The sequence below is a fragment of the Salmo salar genome, chromosome 11 (assembly GCF_965601325.2).
Source record: "Salmo salar chromosome 11, fSalSal1, whole genome shotgun sequence".
Taxonomy (NCBI): Eukaryota; Metazoa; Chordata; class Actinopteri; order Salmoniformes; family Salmonidae; genus Salmo; species Salmo salar.
Window position 1 is genome coordinate 16,534,973 of NC_138301.1, and position 14,363 is coordinate 16,549,335.

Genomic DNA, 14,363 nt, shown 5'->3' on the forward strand with positions numbered 1-14,363 from the left:
AGTGTTTGGTGACCATGTTAAGTGAATGACACAGTAAAAATAGATTTGACAACCTGATTGATCCCTTCTGCCATCCTCTGAATTAAGTTAATAAATATGGCGATCTGTCAGTGCGAAGTAGGCCTAGGCTACAGTGCGTACGAACACAGATCTACGAGCAGATAGACTTCCCACCAATGACATTTCGGTTACTTACCGACCTGCCCACTTGACTGGAGTTGTGCTTCCTTATCTAGCCTATCCTGCCATGCCCTGCGGTGTGTGTGGATGTCCCGCACCACTGACAACAGCGGTTTCGGCACGGTCTCTAACAATGGACTTTGAAACGAAGATTTATTCCAGAATCGGTGGATATGGACGATATAACAGAATTATTTCCATATTCAGCTGGTTTCCGAACTTTGCTGTGATGCTGAACCTTTTTTGCGACGTTTTTTACACTCTGATTCCCGGGTCGTACCACTGTAAACCCGACCCGACTCTTTTACCTTCAGGTTTTCTTTTCAGTAATTATTCCAGACAAGGGTATCTCAATTTTACCATACCGTGGGTGAATGGCTCTGGACTGAGTCACTGTGAACTTTATAAGTACCCTAGAAACGTCTCCAACTTCATAGACAGCATTCCAAAGGAGATAGTGCCATGTACGAGTGGATGGGAGTACGACCAAGCTGCAGCGCTTCAAAGCAACTACGTTACAGAGGTAAACGGATTTATATATATACTTGGATTCGATGGTTTGTGGTTGTTTTTGGAGAGTTTGTGTTTTTGCCAGATTAGCAATCATTCATGTGCAAGGGATGTTTTTGTGACGACGCATTTACCTTACCTAATTTGGTTTACAAGGAGCCGTTTTTCAGGCTAATGTGTGAATATCTTTGCCAAGCCCTGTCAAATGTTCTTCATCCATTCAGCGTAGGCTACTCAGAGGAGATTTGGGTTTAGTTTATAATTTCGGGGTTTGTAACTTTTAATTTTTAAATTCCCGTGTGTTAATTGATATTGTCCCAGACAGACTGCTGGGGCTGGTCATCAATAGGCCTACAAGATAACATCAATAGATGACACGGGATGCCCTGTTAGGCCTACTCACTGCTCAAATCTGTCGTTGGTAAACATGCTTTGGAGTTTTTAGGATACATGTTGTTTTGGTTATGTGCTGAATTTGATTACCAGATAAACAGTGCTGATATTTTTTTTTATCAGATCACATTAGTCTGTTTATATAATAATTACATTACGTGACTGCTGTGCAGAGCCATGCAATATGGGTGTTTATGTGATGAAAGCAGCACAACAGGAAATGCAGGGACAACAGTGTTCTTCCACCCTGATGGAGTTCCAGGGACGATCTGTCCTCAACAGAGCACATGAGAGGGTCACTCTTAGGATGAGCATTCATCTTTCTGTACTGACCTTTAGCCATCTCATAAACTGAATTTATTTGGCTCTAAGGGAACCCTTTTTCTTATTTCTTACTACCAGGCTTATATTCTTATTTCAGACCAGCACAATCAATGCCTCTCTAAAGTTGTCCTGTTTTGCTTCTAGGGAAAAGTTAACTAAATGTTGACTTATTGCACTTGGACTAATTTCACCAGGCCATTATAATATCAAAAAATGGGCAGGCCCATCCCACTGTGCAAATACTGGAAAGGGATCTTGGTAAACAAAAGTATCAGCAGTTACTGAAATGTTTAGACACAAAGCAAATACTGGTGTGTGTGAGAGAGAGACAGTGTGTGCGGGCTGTACAGGAAATCAACAAGGGAGGCAGTGGCCCTGATGTGGAGTATTTACTCTCACATGTTTCCCTGGCGATAGGAAGCAACCAGCCCTGCCCCCCCCCCCCCCCCCCCCCACACTCCTGGCTTCCCTTCTCCATGATGTCACAGGACATTTGTTCCTGTTCCTAGTGGGGTATAAACATCATACAGCAGGAATGGAGGTCCTTCTGGCCCTGATTTTAAGGGGTGGGATGACGGGTACAGATCAAGGGAGGGAAAGAGAGCAAATGAAATGAATAGATGGGGGAGGGAGGGAGGAAGAAAGCATTGGAGTAGGGTAAGGAATGGTGGAAGGTACTGGAAACCAAAGTGCAGTGGCTCTAATGTCATAAACCTATCTGCAGTCACTCTTATTCACTCAGGAGATGATATCTATCACACAGCTGAATTCCTCCTTCACATTATTTCAGTGGCTCCATTGACTTGGCTCTTGAACTCCATTCCTGACTATGTGGCAAAAGGGTCTTTCTGTGTCATGTCAGAAAGCCATGACACCCGCCATCTCAGATTGTTCTGAAATCATTTCTGTAGTTAGAAACAGATGAGATTAGCCTTCCTGAAACATTATTTTGTTGAAACAACATTTTATCTCTGAGAAATTAAGCTAATTGATTGCACCCAAGTAGTTACTACAGTAAATTAATCCTATACATTTAAAATTGCCAATTTAGGTTAAATAATTTAGCTTAATTCCTCAGAGATCAAATAATGTTTAAGGAATGCTAATCTTTATTATTACATTTTTTTTGGTACTCTTTACCCCTTTTTCTCCCAAATGTTGTGATATCCAATTGGTAGTTAGTCTTGTTCCATCGTTGCAACTCCCGTACAGACTCGGGAGAGGCGAAGGTCAAGAGACATGTGTCCTCCAAAACACAACCCCGCCCCAAGCTGCATTGCTTCTTGGCACACTGCTTGCTTAACCAAGAAGCCAGCCGCACCAATGTGTCGGAGGAAATGCATGCGCCCGGCCGCCACAAGGAATTGCTAGAGCACGATGGGACAAGGACATCCCAGCCAGCCAAACCCTCCCCTAACCCAGACGACGCTAGGCCAATTATGCGCCGCCTCATGGGTCTCCCGATCGTGGCCGTCTGCGACACACCCCGGGATCGAACCCGGATCTGTAGTGATGCGATGCAGTCCCTTAGACCATTGTGCCACTCGGGAGGCCACAATCTTATATTTTTCTAACTACAGAAACGATTTCAGAACAATCTGAGATGGTGGGTGTCAATCCTCTTTATTGTTCTTTTTGAGGTGGAATGACTCAACATCTCGCTCTGTCTCTCTGCTCCACAGTGGAACCTAGTGTGTAGGGACTACTGGAAGATTCCTCTGCAGCACATCTGCTTCATGACAGGGTGGATTGTGGGATATGTCCTCCTGGGCACAGTGTGTGACTGGTAACTCTTCCCCCCCGCCCCCCCCCGTTGTGTTTGTATAATTGTAAACTACAATTGTATTAATTTCACCATACATATTTCATGTTTCTGTTATTAGGCTATTATGAGTGTTTAATATGTATGCATGAGAAGCTATGTACCTCTAACTGTATTTTCTCTATGTTCAGGTTGGGTCGTCGACAGGGCTTCCTGCTGTCTGTGTCTCTGTCCGGTCTGTTAGGAGTAGCTGTGTGTCTGTCCAACAGCCCTGTAGTGTTTCTGCTGCTACGCCTGTCTCAGGGCGCCATGTTGGCTGGGGTCTTCCTCTCCTCTTACCTCGCCAGTAAGTACACTTGACTTACCCTACTAATACCGCTCACTCCAGAGTACACACTTAATGGGGCAGTTTAGGGTTGGGCGGGATCCAGATTTTCATATCGTCATACCGTCCTTCTCTCATCCCGGGATTAACGGTATTACTGGTTTAGTACCCCCAAAAAATGCAAAAAAGCCCGTTAGGCGTCTATTACCAGAATGCTAACTAAATTAGTAAAAGTAATAGCAGACAGTACGAGAACGAAGAGGAGAAAAAAATGCTAGGAAATCAAGATGGCAGCTGTACAGAACTCATCAAAAGGGCTTTGACTTCTCAAACACGGAAGAAAGCTAACAATATATGATGCCCCGTCTAGCATCCGGCTTCTTCACCCGCGGGATGGTCTGAGACCAGCCACCCGGACAGCTGATGAGACTGGGTTTGCACAACTGAAGAATCTCTGCAACTGTCAGAAACCGTCTCAGTGAAGCTCCTCTGCGTGCTCTTCGTCATCACCAGGGTCTTCACCTGACTGCAGTTTGCCGTCGTAACCGACTTCAGAGGGCAAATGCTCACCTTCGATGGCCACAGGCACGCTGGAGAAGTGTGCTCTTCACATATGAATCCTGGTTTCAACTATGCTGGACAGATGGTGTTGCGTGGGCGAGCGGTTTGCTATTGTCAACGTTGTGACCAGAGTGCCCCATGGTGGGGTTATGGTATGGGCAGGCATAAGCTACAGACAACAAACTATTGCATTTTATCAATGGCAATTTGAATGCACAGAGGTACCGTGATGAGATCCTGAGGCCCATTGTCGTGCCATTTATCCGCCGCCATCACCTCATATTTCAGAATGTAATGCACGGCCCCATGTCGCTAGGATCTGTACACAATGCCTGGAAGCTGAAAATGTCCCAGTTCTTCCATGTCCTGCATGCTCACCAGACATCACCCATTGAGCACGTTTGGGATGCCCTGGATCAACATGTGTGATAGCTTGTTCCAGTTCCCGCCAATATCCAGAAACTTCACAGGGACAACATACCACAGGCCACAATAGACTGCCTGATCAACTCTTTGCGAAGGAGATGTGTCATGCTGCATGAGGCAAATTATGGTCACACCAGATACTGACTGGTATTCTGATCCACGCCCCTACTTTTATTTATTTTTTGTTTTTTGGGGGGGGTACTGTATCTGTGACCAACAAATGCATATCTGTATTCCCAATCATGTGAAATTCATAGATTAGGGCCTAATTATTTTTATTTACTGATTTTCCTTATTAACTGTAACTCAGTAAAATCTTTGAAGTTACATGTTGCGTTTTAAATTTTTGTTCAGTGTATTTTGCTAAATTAGTACCTTAACTGCTCACGCATCAACATTTACCAAGTGGCACTCCAGACTGAAATTGATTAGCTTGTTCTACTTTAGTCAATAGCGTGAGCAGATTAATCAATCGCGTCAATATTGTATGGAAATCAATGGAACTGGGACAATTCGCTGCCACTACATGTCATTTGCACTCTTCTAGAAGTAGGGCAAAGCTACTGGTAGTTTTTCCGAAGTTACGGGAATCTTCAGTAATTTTGATAATTAATAGATAGAAAATATATGGCAATCATTGCTCTGGTAATTTATACTTGGATAACTATTTTAAAAAATTCATATTTTTCATTTATGTGTCCATATTCTCCATGACTTTCTAGCAGATACACCATATGGTTCAAGAGAAAATAGCCTAATTAATTTAAAAAAGCATCTAATCAACAATGGCATTATTTTCAATTAACTTTTTTCACAACTTTCACCAGTTTCACGTCAAAACATTGAGAACAAATACATATTGACATGGTATTCCCCCATACTTCCCATAGCAACGTGGTCTCATAGACTAGACTTAACATAGTAAATGTAAATCCGAGACACTCATATGATATGTTACGTTTGTATGGTTACTTAAGGCAAAATAAATCAGGGTGGATGGGTGGGCATATAATGTGAACGCCGAACATCTAGCAACCCAAAGGTTGTGTGTTTTGATTCATCACAGAATTTGAAATTTTATCTAATTTGCTACTACTTTCTACATTTTAAGCTATTTTGCAACTACTTAGCATGACTTTAACCTAACTCTTAACCCCTAACCCAGCAAACGTTAGCCACCTAGCTAACATTAGCCACAACAAATTGGAATCTGTAACATATCATAAGTTCAGCAAATTCGTAACGTATCGAATGAAATGGATGATGGACAACCACAAATGAATACCTACAAAACATAACATGTCATACTATTTGGAGTGTCCTGGATTTATGTTTATGTTACTTCCAGGTTGCCCATAGCCCTCTATTGCTTAGAAAGTCCTTAGCTTATGCCCCATGATCCCACACCAACCCCTAGCCTCTGGATTACTCACTTGGGGGCTTCCCTCTGTTGCCAACAAACATCAAGGATCACTGAAGGGAAAAGCAATAGGGGAAGTTAAAGGGATAGGGGGAGGCGACAGGTTAGAGATTGACTGCGTGTCGGGGCTGTGGTCGGATACCTGGGTCACCGGGTGCCATCTTGTTGCACTGCTGTACATGTTAGGGTTCAAAGGGCACTGGTTGGAATCACACCCTTGAACCAAGCTGAGCATTACTCATTCACTGACTCCCACCTTCCCCCCCTTTACACCCCTCTCCCTCTCAGAGATAGCTTGAGTGTGAGGTAACACAAGGCTCTGTGGGCTAGGATATCTAGGCCACCCCTGAACCAAGAGTCGTCCCCTCCCCGATGTTGTTCCATTGTTGGGGGGGTCTGGGTTTTCTTGCTGTAACCTTCCTGTGATTGTGAGGTGATTGTGTGAACTGGTGTTTGTTTGTTGACAATTCTTTGCTGAGTGAAGGCAGTCAAGGCGTGCTCAGTGTTTTTCAGACCCTTCTGTGTGTGGGAGTAATGGTGCTAGAGACAGACTGCGGTGGGCCTCCCTTGCAGGCTGTCTTTAACACACCCACATACATATTTGCTCTTCTTACATTCCTCTAAGATCACTGGTGAATTGAGTCCAGACTTTTGGTTTTAGGCTGAATTCTGGAGGACTGCCTCTCAGTGATCTACTGCCAGAGTTCTTAAAAGGGGGAGTGGGGGAACAATAGCAGGACAGAACATACTAGAAGGAAATGAGTATATTTTTTTTCCTTTGTTTTCTCTGAGGGGTTTTGAAGGAGGAGAAGTAGGGCATTGGAGTTTAGGTCAAGGTAGAGTGGATTTCACCAACGGTCACAAATAGCCATATGGTCATTCAGGCTACTAGTTGCATTTTTCTTCTCTCTGTCCTTTATCTCCTTTCTTCATCCTCTCTTCATCTCCCTTTGTGTTCTCCAGGACTGGAGCTGTGTGATCCTCCCCATCGTCTGATGGTTGAAATGGTCAGTGGTTTTTTTGCCATCGCTGCAGAGCTCTTGTTACCAGGGCTGGCGGTGCTGTGTCGTGATTGGCCAGTTCTTCAAGCAGTGGCTACCTTGCCACTGCTCCTGCTGCTCTCCTATTGGTGGTGAGTCTGTCATAAGCATTATTTTGTGGATACACAGTATAGTGTATATTGTTTATGTCGTGGGACAGAAAGTACAGAGGCATGGATAGAGAAAGAGGGATGTGTTATTATTATTATTATGTATTTTTATATATTTTTGTGGAAGGGCAGAAACTAGAGAAAGTGTCATGGATGGAGAAAGAGAGAGGTGTGTTTTCTATTCTTGTTTTGTTGTATCCACCTCAGCTGTCCATCAGTGTTTCCCGAGTCTCCACGCTGGCTTCTGGCCACAGGTCAGATCGACCAGGCTAAGAGGTGTTTCCAGAGCTTCTCCACCAGGAACAGAGTGTGTCTCAGTGAGGACATCTACCCTGCTGAGAACCTGCTCTCAGGTATCATCATCCCCCACCCTATCCTGGCCCTTTTAGCTAGTCTGTGTCAATGAATAATGTCTGCTGCTTGGGGTAGTGTAATTGGTTGCGACGAAATCCTGCACGGAGCCTTTATCATGCGCTGCCACTTTATGAGCGCATCAGCAGTCAGGAAGAAGGAAATGAAGATGACTCTTCCAGCTCTGTGTTTTTTTTTAATTATTGCATTTTTTTTTTCTTCACCTTTATCAAACCAGGTAGGCTAGTTGAGAACAAGTTCTCATTTGCAACTGCGACCTGGCCAAGATAAGGCATAGCAATTCGACACATGCAACAACACAGAGTTACACATGGAATAAACAAAACATACAGTCAATAATACAGTAGAACAAAAGAAAACAAAAAGTCTATATACAGTGAGTGCAAATGAGGTAAGTTAAGGCAATAAATAGGCCATGGTGGCGAAGTAATTACAATATAGCAATTAAACACTGGAATGGTAGATGTGCAGAAGATGAATGTGCAAGTAAAGATACTGGGGTGCAAAGGAGCAAGATAAATACGGTATGGGGATAAGGTAGGTAGATAGATGGGCTGTTTACAGATGGGCTATGTACAGGTGCAGTGATCTGTGAGCTGCTCTGACAGCTGGTGCTTAAAGCTAGTGAGGGAGATATGAGTCTTCAGCTTCAGAGATTTTTGTAGTTCGTTCCAGTCATTGGCAGCAGAGAACTGGAAGGAAAGACGACCAAAGGAGGAATTGGCTTTGGGGGTGACCAGTGAGATATACATGCTGGAGCGAGTGCTACGAGTGGGTGCTGCTATGGTGACCAGTGAGCTGAGATAAGGCGGGGCTTTACCTAGCAAAGACTTGTAGATGACCTGGAGCCAGTGGGTTTGGCGACGAGTATGAAGCGAGGGCCAACCAACGAGTGAGTACAGGTCGCAGTGGTGGGTCATGTGTGTGAGAACTCTCGGTTGGCGTGGCAGTTTTGACTGTGTGTTACTCTTTGCAGAAGTCGTGTTTATTTTCAGCGTGCTTAGTTTGTAAAGTTTTTAAGTCGATCGCTGGTGTTACCGCTCTATGTCATGTTTGGACCGCTCTTGTCATTAATCGCATGGATTAGCAGCAACATTGTTGCGAAGCGTTGACAAATAAACCAACAAACCAACAGGTGTATCAGACTGACAGACGACTGAAAGCCTGGAGTTTATAGCTAAGAACGTAGCCCTCAGTGCTTGACACTGGAGCTAACTTTCTCTTTGTTGCGCTGCATGCCATTGTATGTTCATTGCTGTTGGACTGTTATTGCTTTCAGGACTTATTTTTGACAGTGGTGTTCAACGGAGTGTGCATTTGAGATGTATTATTTGGGATTATTGATTGAACTAGTGATTTATTTTGGTTCTTATGGTTTTCTGGCCTGAGAGACTTAGGATATGTGTTTGCACCCACAGAATTTCATACACCCATGCACTTTTCCCCCTGGGAATTAATACAGAGTATTTCAAATCATTTGTTAATGACTGGGTTTTCTATTGTAGATTGCCTATGAGTCGCTCTAATCCTTATTGTATGAGGTAGGCCTATTATTGGTTGGATTACCCCTGTGGTGTGCCAGTGGAGAGAAAGGATATCTGGCAAACAGGCTACATTCTAGGTTGTGTGTGTGGTGTGTGTGTGTGTGTGTGTGTGTGTGTGTGTGTGTGTGTGTGTGTGTGTGTGTGTGTGTGTGTGTGTGTGTGTGTGTGTGTGTGTGTGTGTGTGTGTGTGTGTGTGTGTGTGTGTGTGTGTGTGTGTGTGTGTGTGTGTGTGTGTGTGTGTGTGTGTGTGTGTGTGTGTGTGTGTATAGTAGCGGTACTCTCTCTGCCTGCAGCCCGAACAAAAATCTTAATCTTTACCTCTCTAACAATAAAGCTACAAGGTTAATTAATGCTTTGGGCAATACATCCAAATGACCAGGTTTCCACATATTTTATGTTATTGGTTTTCACTCATCCACAATCAGCACAGCAACACATAACAAACAACCCATCCAGTCCACTCACAGCATTCCCTCATATCCAATATTAGTGAACTTTGTTTGAGGTACACATGGCATAGGACGTTTCTATGGTTCCTGGTTACCTGTACCAGCTAGACAACTGAGCTCTCTCACAGCTCCACCTTTCACAGGCAGCCAGTCACTTAATGAGTGAGCACACCCAACACATGACCTCTCCTGTGGTAGACACCATAAGAGCTCTTTGTTTCAATGCGACCGTAGTGTACTAAATCGCAAACTGGAATTACCTTAGTCCAAATCAAGAAGCGTTACATTTATGTTTTGGTAATTTATCGGACGCTCTTATCCAGAGTGACTTACAGGAGCAGTCAGGGTTAAGTGCCTTGCTCAAGAGCACACTGACAGATGTTTCACCTTGTCGGCTGTGGGATTCGAACCAGAGACCTTTCGGTTACTGGCCCAACGCTCTTATCCTCTTGGCTGACTGAATGGTTCCATTTAGTGTGATTTAATAGTAGCCACTGGTTCTGAGGAGAGAAATTCCCTATGGAATGTGGGTTATATGTTTGTACCAAGTGAACAGCGTTGGGGTCAAGTGCCCTTTGGCTTTGGTATTTCCAGTGTGAATGTAGGCTCATATCTCTCCCTCTCCTTTTCTTCTCGGTAGAGATGGATGCGGAGTACCCAGATGATACTCAGCCTTGCTACCACTCAGTCCTGGAGTTGCATTCCACCCGAGTGATCTGGAGGAACTGCCTCATCCTTAGCTTTACTATGTGAGTTAGTATCTAACATAGCTTGTATGACCTTCTATATGACTCCCTCCACTGAACAATACAGCCACGAGGAATGGTAATGTCACCATTTACCGCAGCTGCTTTTAACAGTACTGTTTGGACAGAGTAAGTTTCATGTTTTGGGCCAAGGACCTAACCTTTCCTAACTCTCCTCCTCCTCCAGGTTCATAGGCACAGGCATCCAGTACTGTTTCATCAGGAACCTCCACAGCTACTCCCACAACTTCTACTTTAGTTACTTCCTGCGTGTGCTGACTGGAGCTCTGGGATGCATCTTCCTCTGCCTGTCCGTCAACCGCTTTGGTCGCCGTGGTATCCTGCTTCTGTCTGCCATTATCACCGGCCTGTCCTCGCTGCTGCTGCTGGCCCTCACACAGTGTAGGTTTAACCTGCTTTATATATGTGCTATGATGATACTATTTTGCGATACTATTTCTATACACACATTTTCTTTAAATGCCTCTATACTGGCTCTCATACAGTCTTCTCTCCCCTGTACATGGTTCATTAGTAACTATTCTCCTCATACAGTAGCCATAGATTTGCCATGTTGACCCCATTCATAATGATGTCACTGTTATGATTCTGATTGGCCATTACATTTTTTCAGGTGATTTCAGGTCCATTTTTGTTTTTTTAAGTGCCCGTTTCCTAGTTTGCTTCGTTTTTATTGAGTCATCAGAAAGACGTGTCCTTCTCTAGATCTGCGTGGAGTGCTGGTGTTGTTGCTGTCTGTGCTGGGGCTCCTCTTCTCCCAGGCCCTGGCCATGCTCAGTGCATTCTTTGCCAGCGAGGTCATGCCCACCGTAGTCCGGTAAGTATTATCTATCTACTGTCCTGATCACACTAAACTGCCGTTAGTTTGTCTGTGCTTGTTTTTCCATGTATGTGGACATCTCTGTCTGAGGGAGGCATATGAAATGTGGGTTGTGTGTCTGGACCAAATGCTGGGTCAGGTGCCCTTGACAATGTCAGTGAGCTCTATATATCTCCTGACCCTCTTTCTCCCTCTGTCTCAGTGGTGGTTGTCTGGGGCTGGTGCTAGCGTCTGGCTGTATGGGGATGGCTGCTTCCTCTATGATGGAGCTCCAGAACAACAGGGGTTACTTCCTCCACCACGTCATCTTCGCCTCCTTCGCCGTCCTCTCGGTGCTGTCCATCATGCTGCTGCCGGAGAGCAAGCGCAAGCCGCTACCCGACTCTCTGAAGGACGGCGAGAGCCAGCGACGGCCCCCTCTCTTCCTGTCCCGTGAAGACAACCTGCCCCTGCTCTATACCCGGCGTGGAGCCTCCGAGTACAACCCTGATAACTACTCCCGCTTGGTCACCGCCACCAGGAAGATGCTCATCAAAGACAATTTACCCTATAAGATCGTTGTGCCTTCCCAGTCCCCGCTGCTGCCTTCCAACAGCGAGGTGCACTGCATACTGGAGGATGAGGCACTAAGAGAGGACTTGTCTTAACAGCCTCTAACTACAATCATCCAATCTCCTCTCCCACAGAGAGACCTCGCCTCAAACCCACTGAATATCTCTCCCCACCACACTGAGACAGTTTGATCCAGACTCGTATCGCTCTGAACGACGGGTCTTCTTGGATATTTTGAAGGGGAGGGGAGTTTGAGATGAGGTGTGTATTTACTGTGTCAGTTTTTTGTTGTTGTGCCAAATGTTTCAAACAATACAAAAAAACAATACAAAAAAACGATGTGTGTGTGTGTGCTTGCACAGACTCTGCTGAAAGACTGTGTGCTAGTCCTTTGTTTTTGTACTGATGGAGATCTGCTGTTTCTAAGACAGTGTTAACACCCTCTCTTCTCCAGGTCGTGCAGCAAGGAGCTATGACTTTATTAACCACTAAGGCTAAAGGCTCACTTGAGAAGCGTTGCTTGTCCACTTAACTGGTGACTTGTGCTTTTCATTACTGCAGAGAGAAAGAGAGAGCAGGGCCCTGTTACTTAATCTCATTCACTGGTGACTCAACGAGGGGAACTCACAGATAAACGTCCGTTTGGCTCAAACTGGAATGTGGTGTAGCCAATTGTTTGATTTTTGGTGGGGAACTCAATGAAGTATCAGTCACTGATAATATCACCGAAGCTATGACCTTAGCAATGAAAGGTCATTCCATCCTGTCCACTTGTTGGACATGTGTTAAGAACATGAGGTGTTGTCACATGATGATTTGCTCCCGGAACAGAGTTCTTAGATAAAGAGTTGTTTTAGATTATTGAAATGTGATTAGGTCATGAACCTCTACTCTGAGTCATTATATACTGGGTGGTTCGAGCCCTGAATGCTGACAGCTGTGGCATATCAGACAATATACCACGGGTATGACAAAACATGTATTTTTACTGCTCTAGTTACATTGGTAACCAATTTATAATAGAAATAAGACACCTCGGGGGTTGGTGGTATATGGCCAATATACTACGGCTAAGGTCTGTATCCAGGCACTCCGCGTTGCGTCGAGCTTATGAACAGTTCCCCCCCCCCCCCCCCCATTACTTAATTATAACCTTTCAAGTGAGACTTTACCTTATATTAGTTGTCACATCCATTTCTCTGCCTTAAACTGTGAACTTTCCTGTTTAAAAAAAGGCAGTTGCTAGGACATTATACTTAACATTCTATGTAATTTAACTGAAAATACATTTTATCAACTATTAAACCACTTTTCACTGCTCTCTTTGATATTTGACTGTGGTTTGAGGTTTGCGTTGTTGTCCTTCTTGGCCTGGCTGTGGAACTGTTTTACATTATATTGTTGGATAGGATGTTTACTCTTATTATCCCGGCTCATTCTCTTTTAATGTTTTATCCCCCTCTCTTCTGCTTGCGTGGGAACAGCCCCCCATACAGGAAGTTTATTTGGAAAAACTTTACCCCACAGCTGACAATATTCTGTCCTTCAGAAGATACTTTGTATATAATTCTATATTCAAAGTATATTATTTTCAGCTATGAATAAGTTGTCTAACTCACAAAAGTTACATTTTGATTTATTTGGAAGCTGAGGCCATACAATGTTAATTCACTGTTTGCCCATCTTCACGTCTCATAGAAAACTAGAATAAAAATGTCCTCAAGTAAAGAGATGTATTTCCTTTCAGATCATTTGGAAAACGAAATGTCCCTCAGACCCGCCCAATAGAATTTCAACAATGCTATTACACTTTTGACATCAACGGGGTCTTAAACGAGGTCACTGGGTGTTGAACTAAGGTTGCTGTAGTATTTTTATGAAGCTGATCCACTTCTATTTTGAACTTTTATTTGCTTGCTCGCCTCACTTTTCAAAAATGAAATCCGTTAAACAGTTCATCAATTTTGAATGGCCTAAACTGAAAATGTATTGAGTTCTGCCCTGTTCTTCATGTCTGATACAATGCTTACCACAAGATGGTGCTGTTCTCTTATGTATTGAATGTACAAAATCCACCATTTGTCTTTCTTAACTGGGTGTTATGTTTGATTATCAACGAAGTCTGATTTTTGTATTTTGAAGAATTGGAAATGTTATGAGTGTAAATAAAATGATAAGAATGGCCAGGTGCTAGGAGTTAGTCCCAACACACCATTGCCGAACAGCCTAGTTCATGTCTTTTTGTACTGCATTCTCAAAATGATTGAGCCAGATGGGATAATAGACACTGTTGTTGAATGAAGCACACTGTTCTAGCCTGGCATTAACTTCATTTTGACATATACAAAATAAACTCAATTGTGCTCATTGGACAGTGTTTCATGAATGTTCTAGGGCTGTATAGGAACAGGGAAAAGATGACTGAAGTTCAGCAGTCGTCTCAGCCAGGGCCTGAGGAAATCACATCTGGAACATCCTGTCAATCATTTGGGATGCTCACTGTTGTCTCTCATCCATGTCTCAACCATTAACTTGCCTCCGAAAGCTTTTCAGTCAGTTTAGTATTTCCTTTGTCACATGGCTCATGGTACAACACTAAAATAAAAACGGCAGTAATGCAGTGAAGGGTGTAAGACAGCATGGTAAAGTTAGTAGATGCTTATTATATCCCCCAAAAATCTAATGATTACACAATTTTCCTGATTATTTATTAACCATTCAATTTAAACTCTAAAATGTAAAGTAGCCTGGTCATGGATTTACTTGGTATAAGGTCAACAGTGATGTGTATAACACCGTTTCAGAATA

At 43.7% G+C, this 14,363-nt stretch overlaps 1 protein-coding gene across 3 annotated transcripts; it reads left to right on the forward strand.

The window, feature by feature from the left end:
• Window positions 1-218: 218 nt before the first annotated feature.
• LOC106562160 (putative solute carrier family 22 member 31) lies at window positions 219-13,777 on the forward strand. Of its 3 annotated transcripts, none has more exons than XM_014126842.3 (9): window positions 222-703; window positions 3,090-3,193; window positions 3,361-3,515; window positions 6,865-7,033; window positions 7,259-7,404; window positions 10,057-10,165; window positions 10,350-10,564; window positions 10,862-11,000; window positions 11,206-13,777. In XM_014126842.3, the coding sequence occupies exons 1-9, from the start codon at window positions 248-250 to the stop codon at window positions 11,648-11,650; spliced, it is 1,938 nt and encodes a 645-aa protein (XP_013982317.1). In that variant the 5' UTR covers window positions 222-247; the 3' UTR covers window positions 11,651-13,777. The 3 variants fall into 3 exon arrangements, with proteins under 3 accessions (XP_082813880.1, XP_013982317.1, XP_013982318.1); XM_014126843.3 differs by having other exon boundaries at window positions 224-703; window positions 10,889-11,000; XM_082957754.1 differs by lacking the exons at window positions 6,865-7,033; window positions 7,259-7,404 and having other exon boundaries at window positions 219-703.
• The last annotated feature ends 586 nt before the right edge of the window (window positions 13,778-14,363 follow it).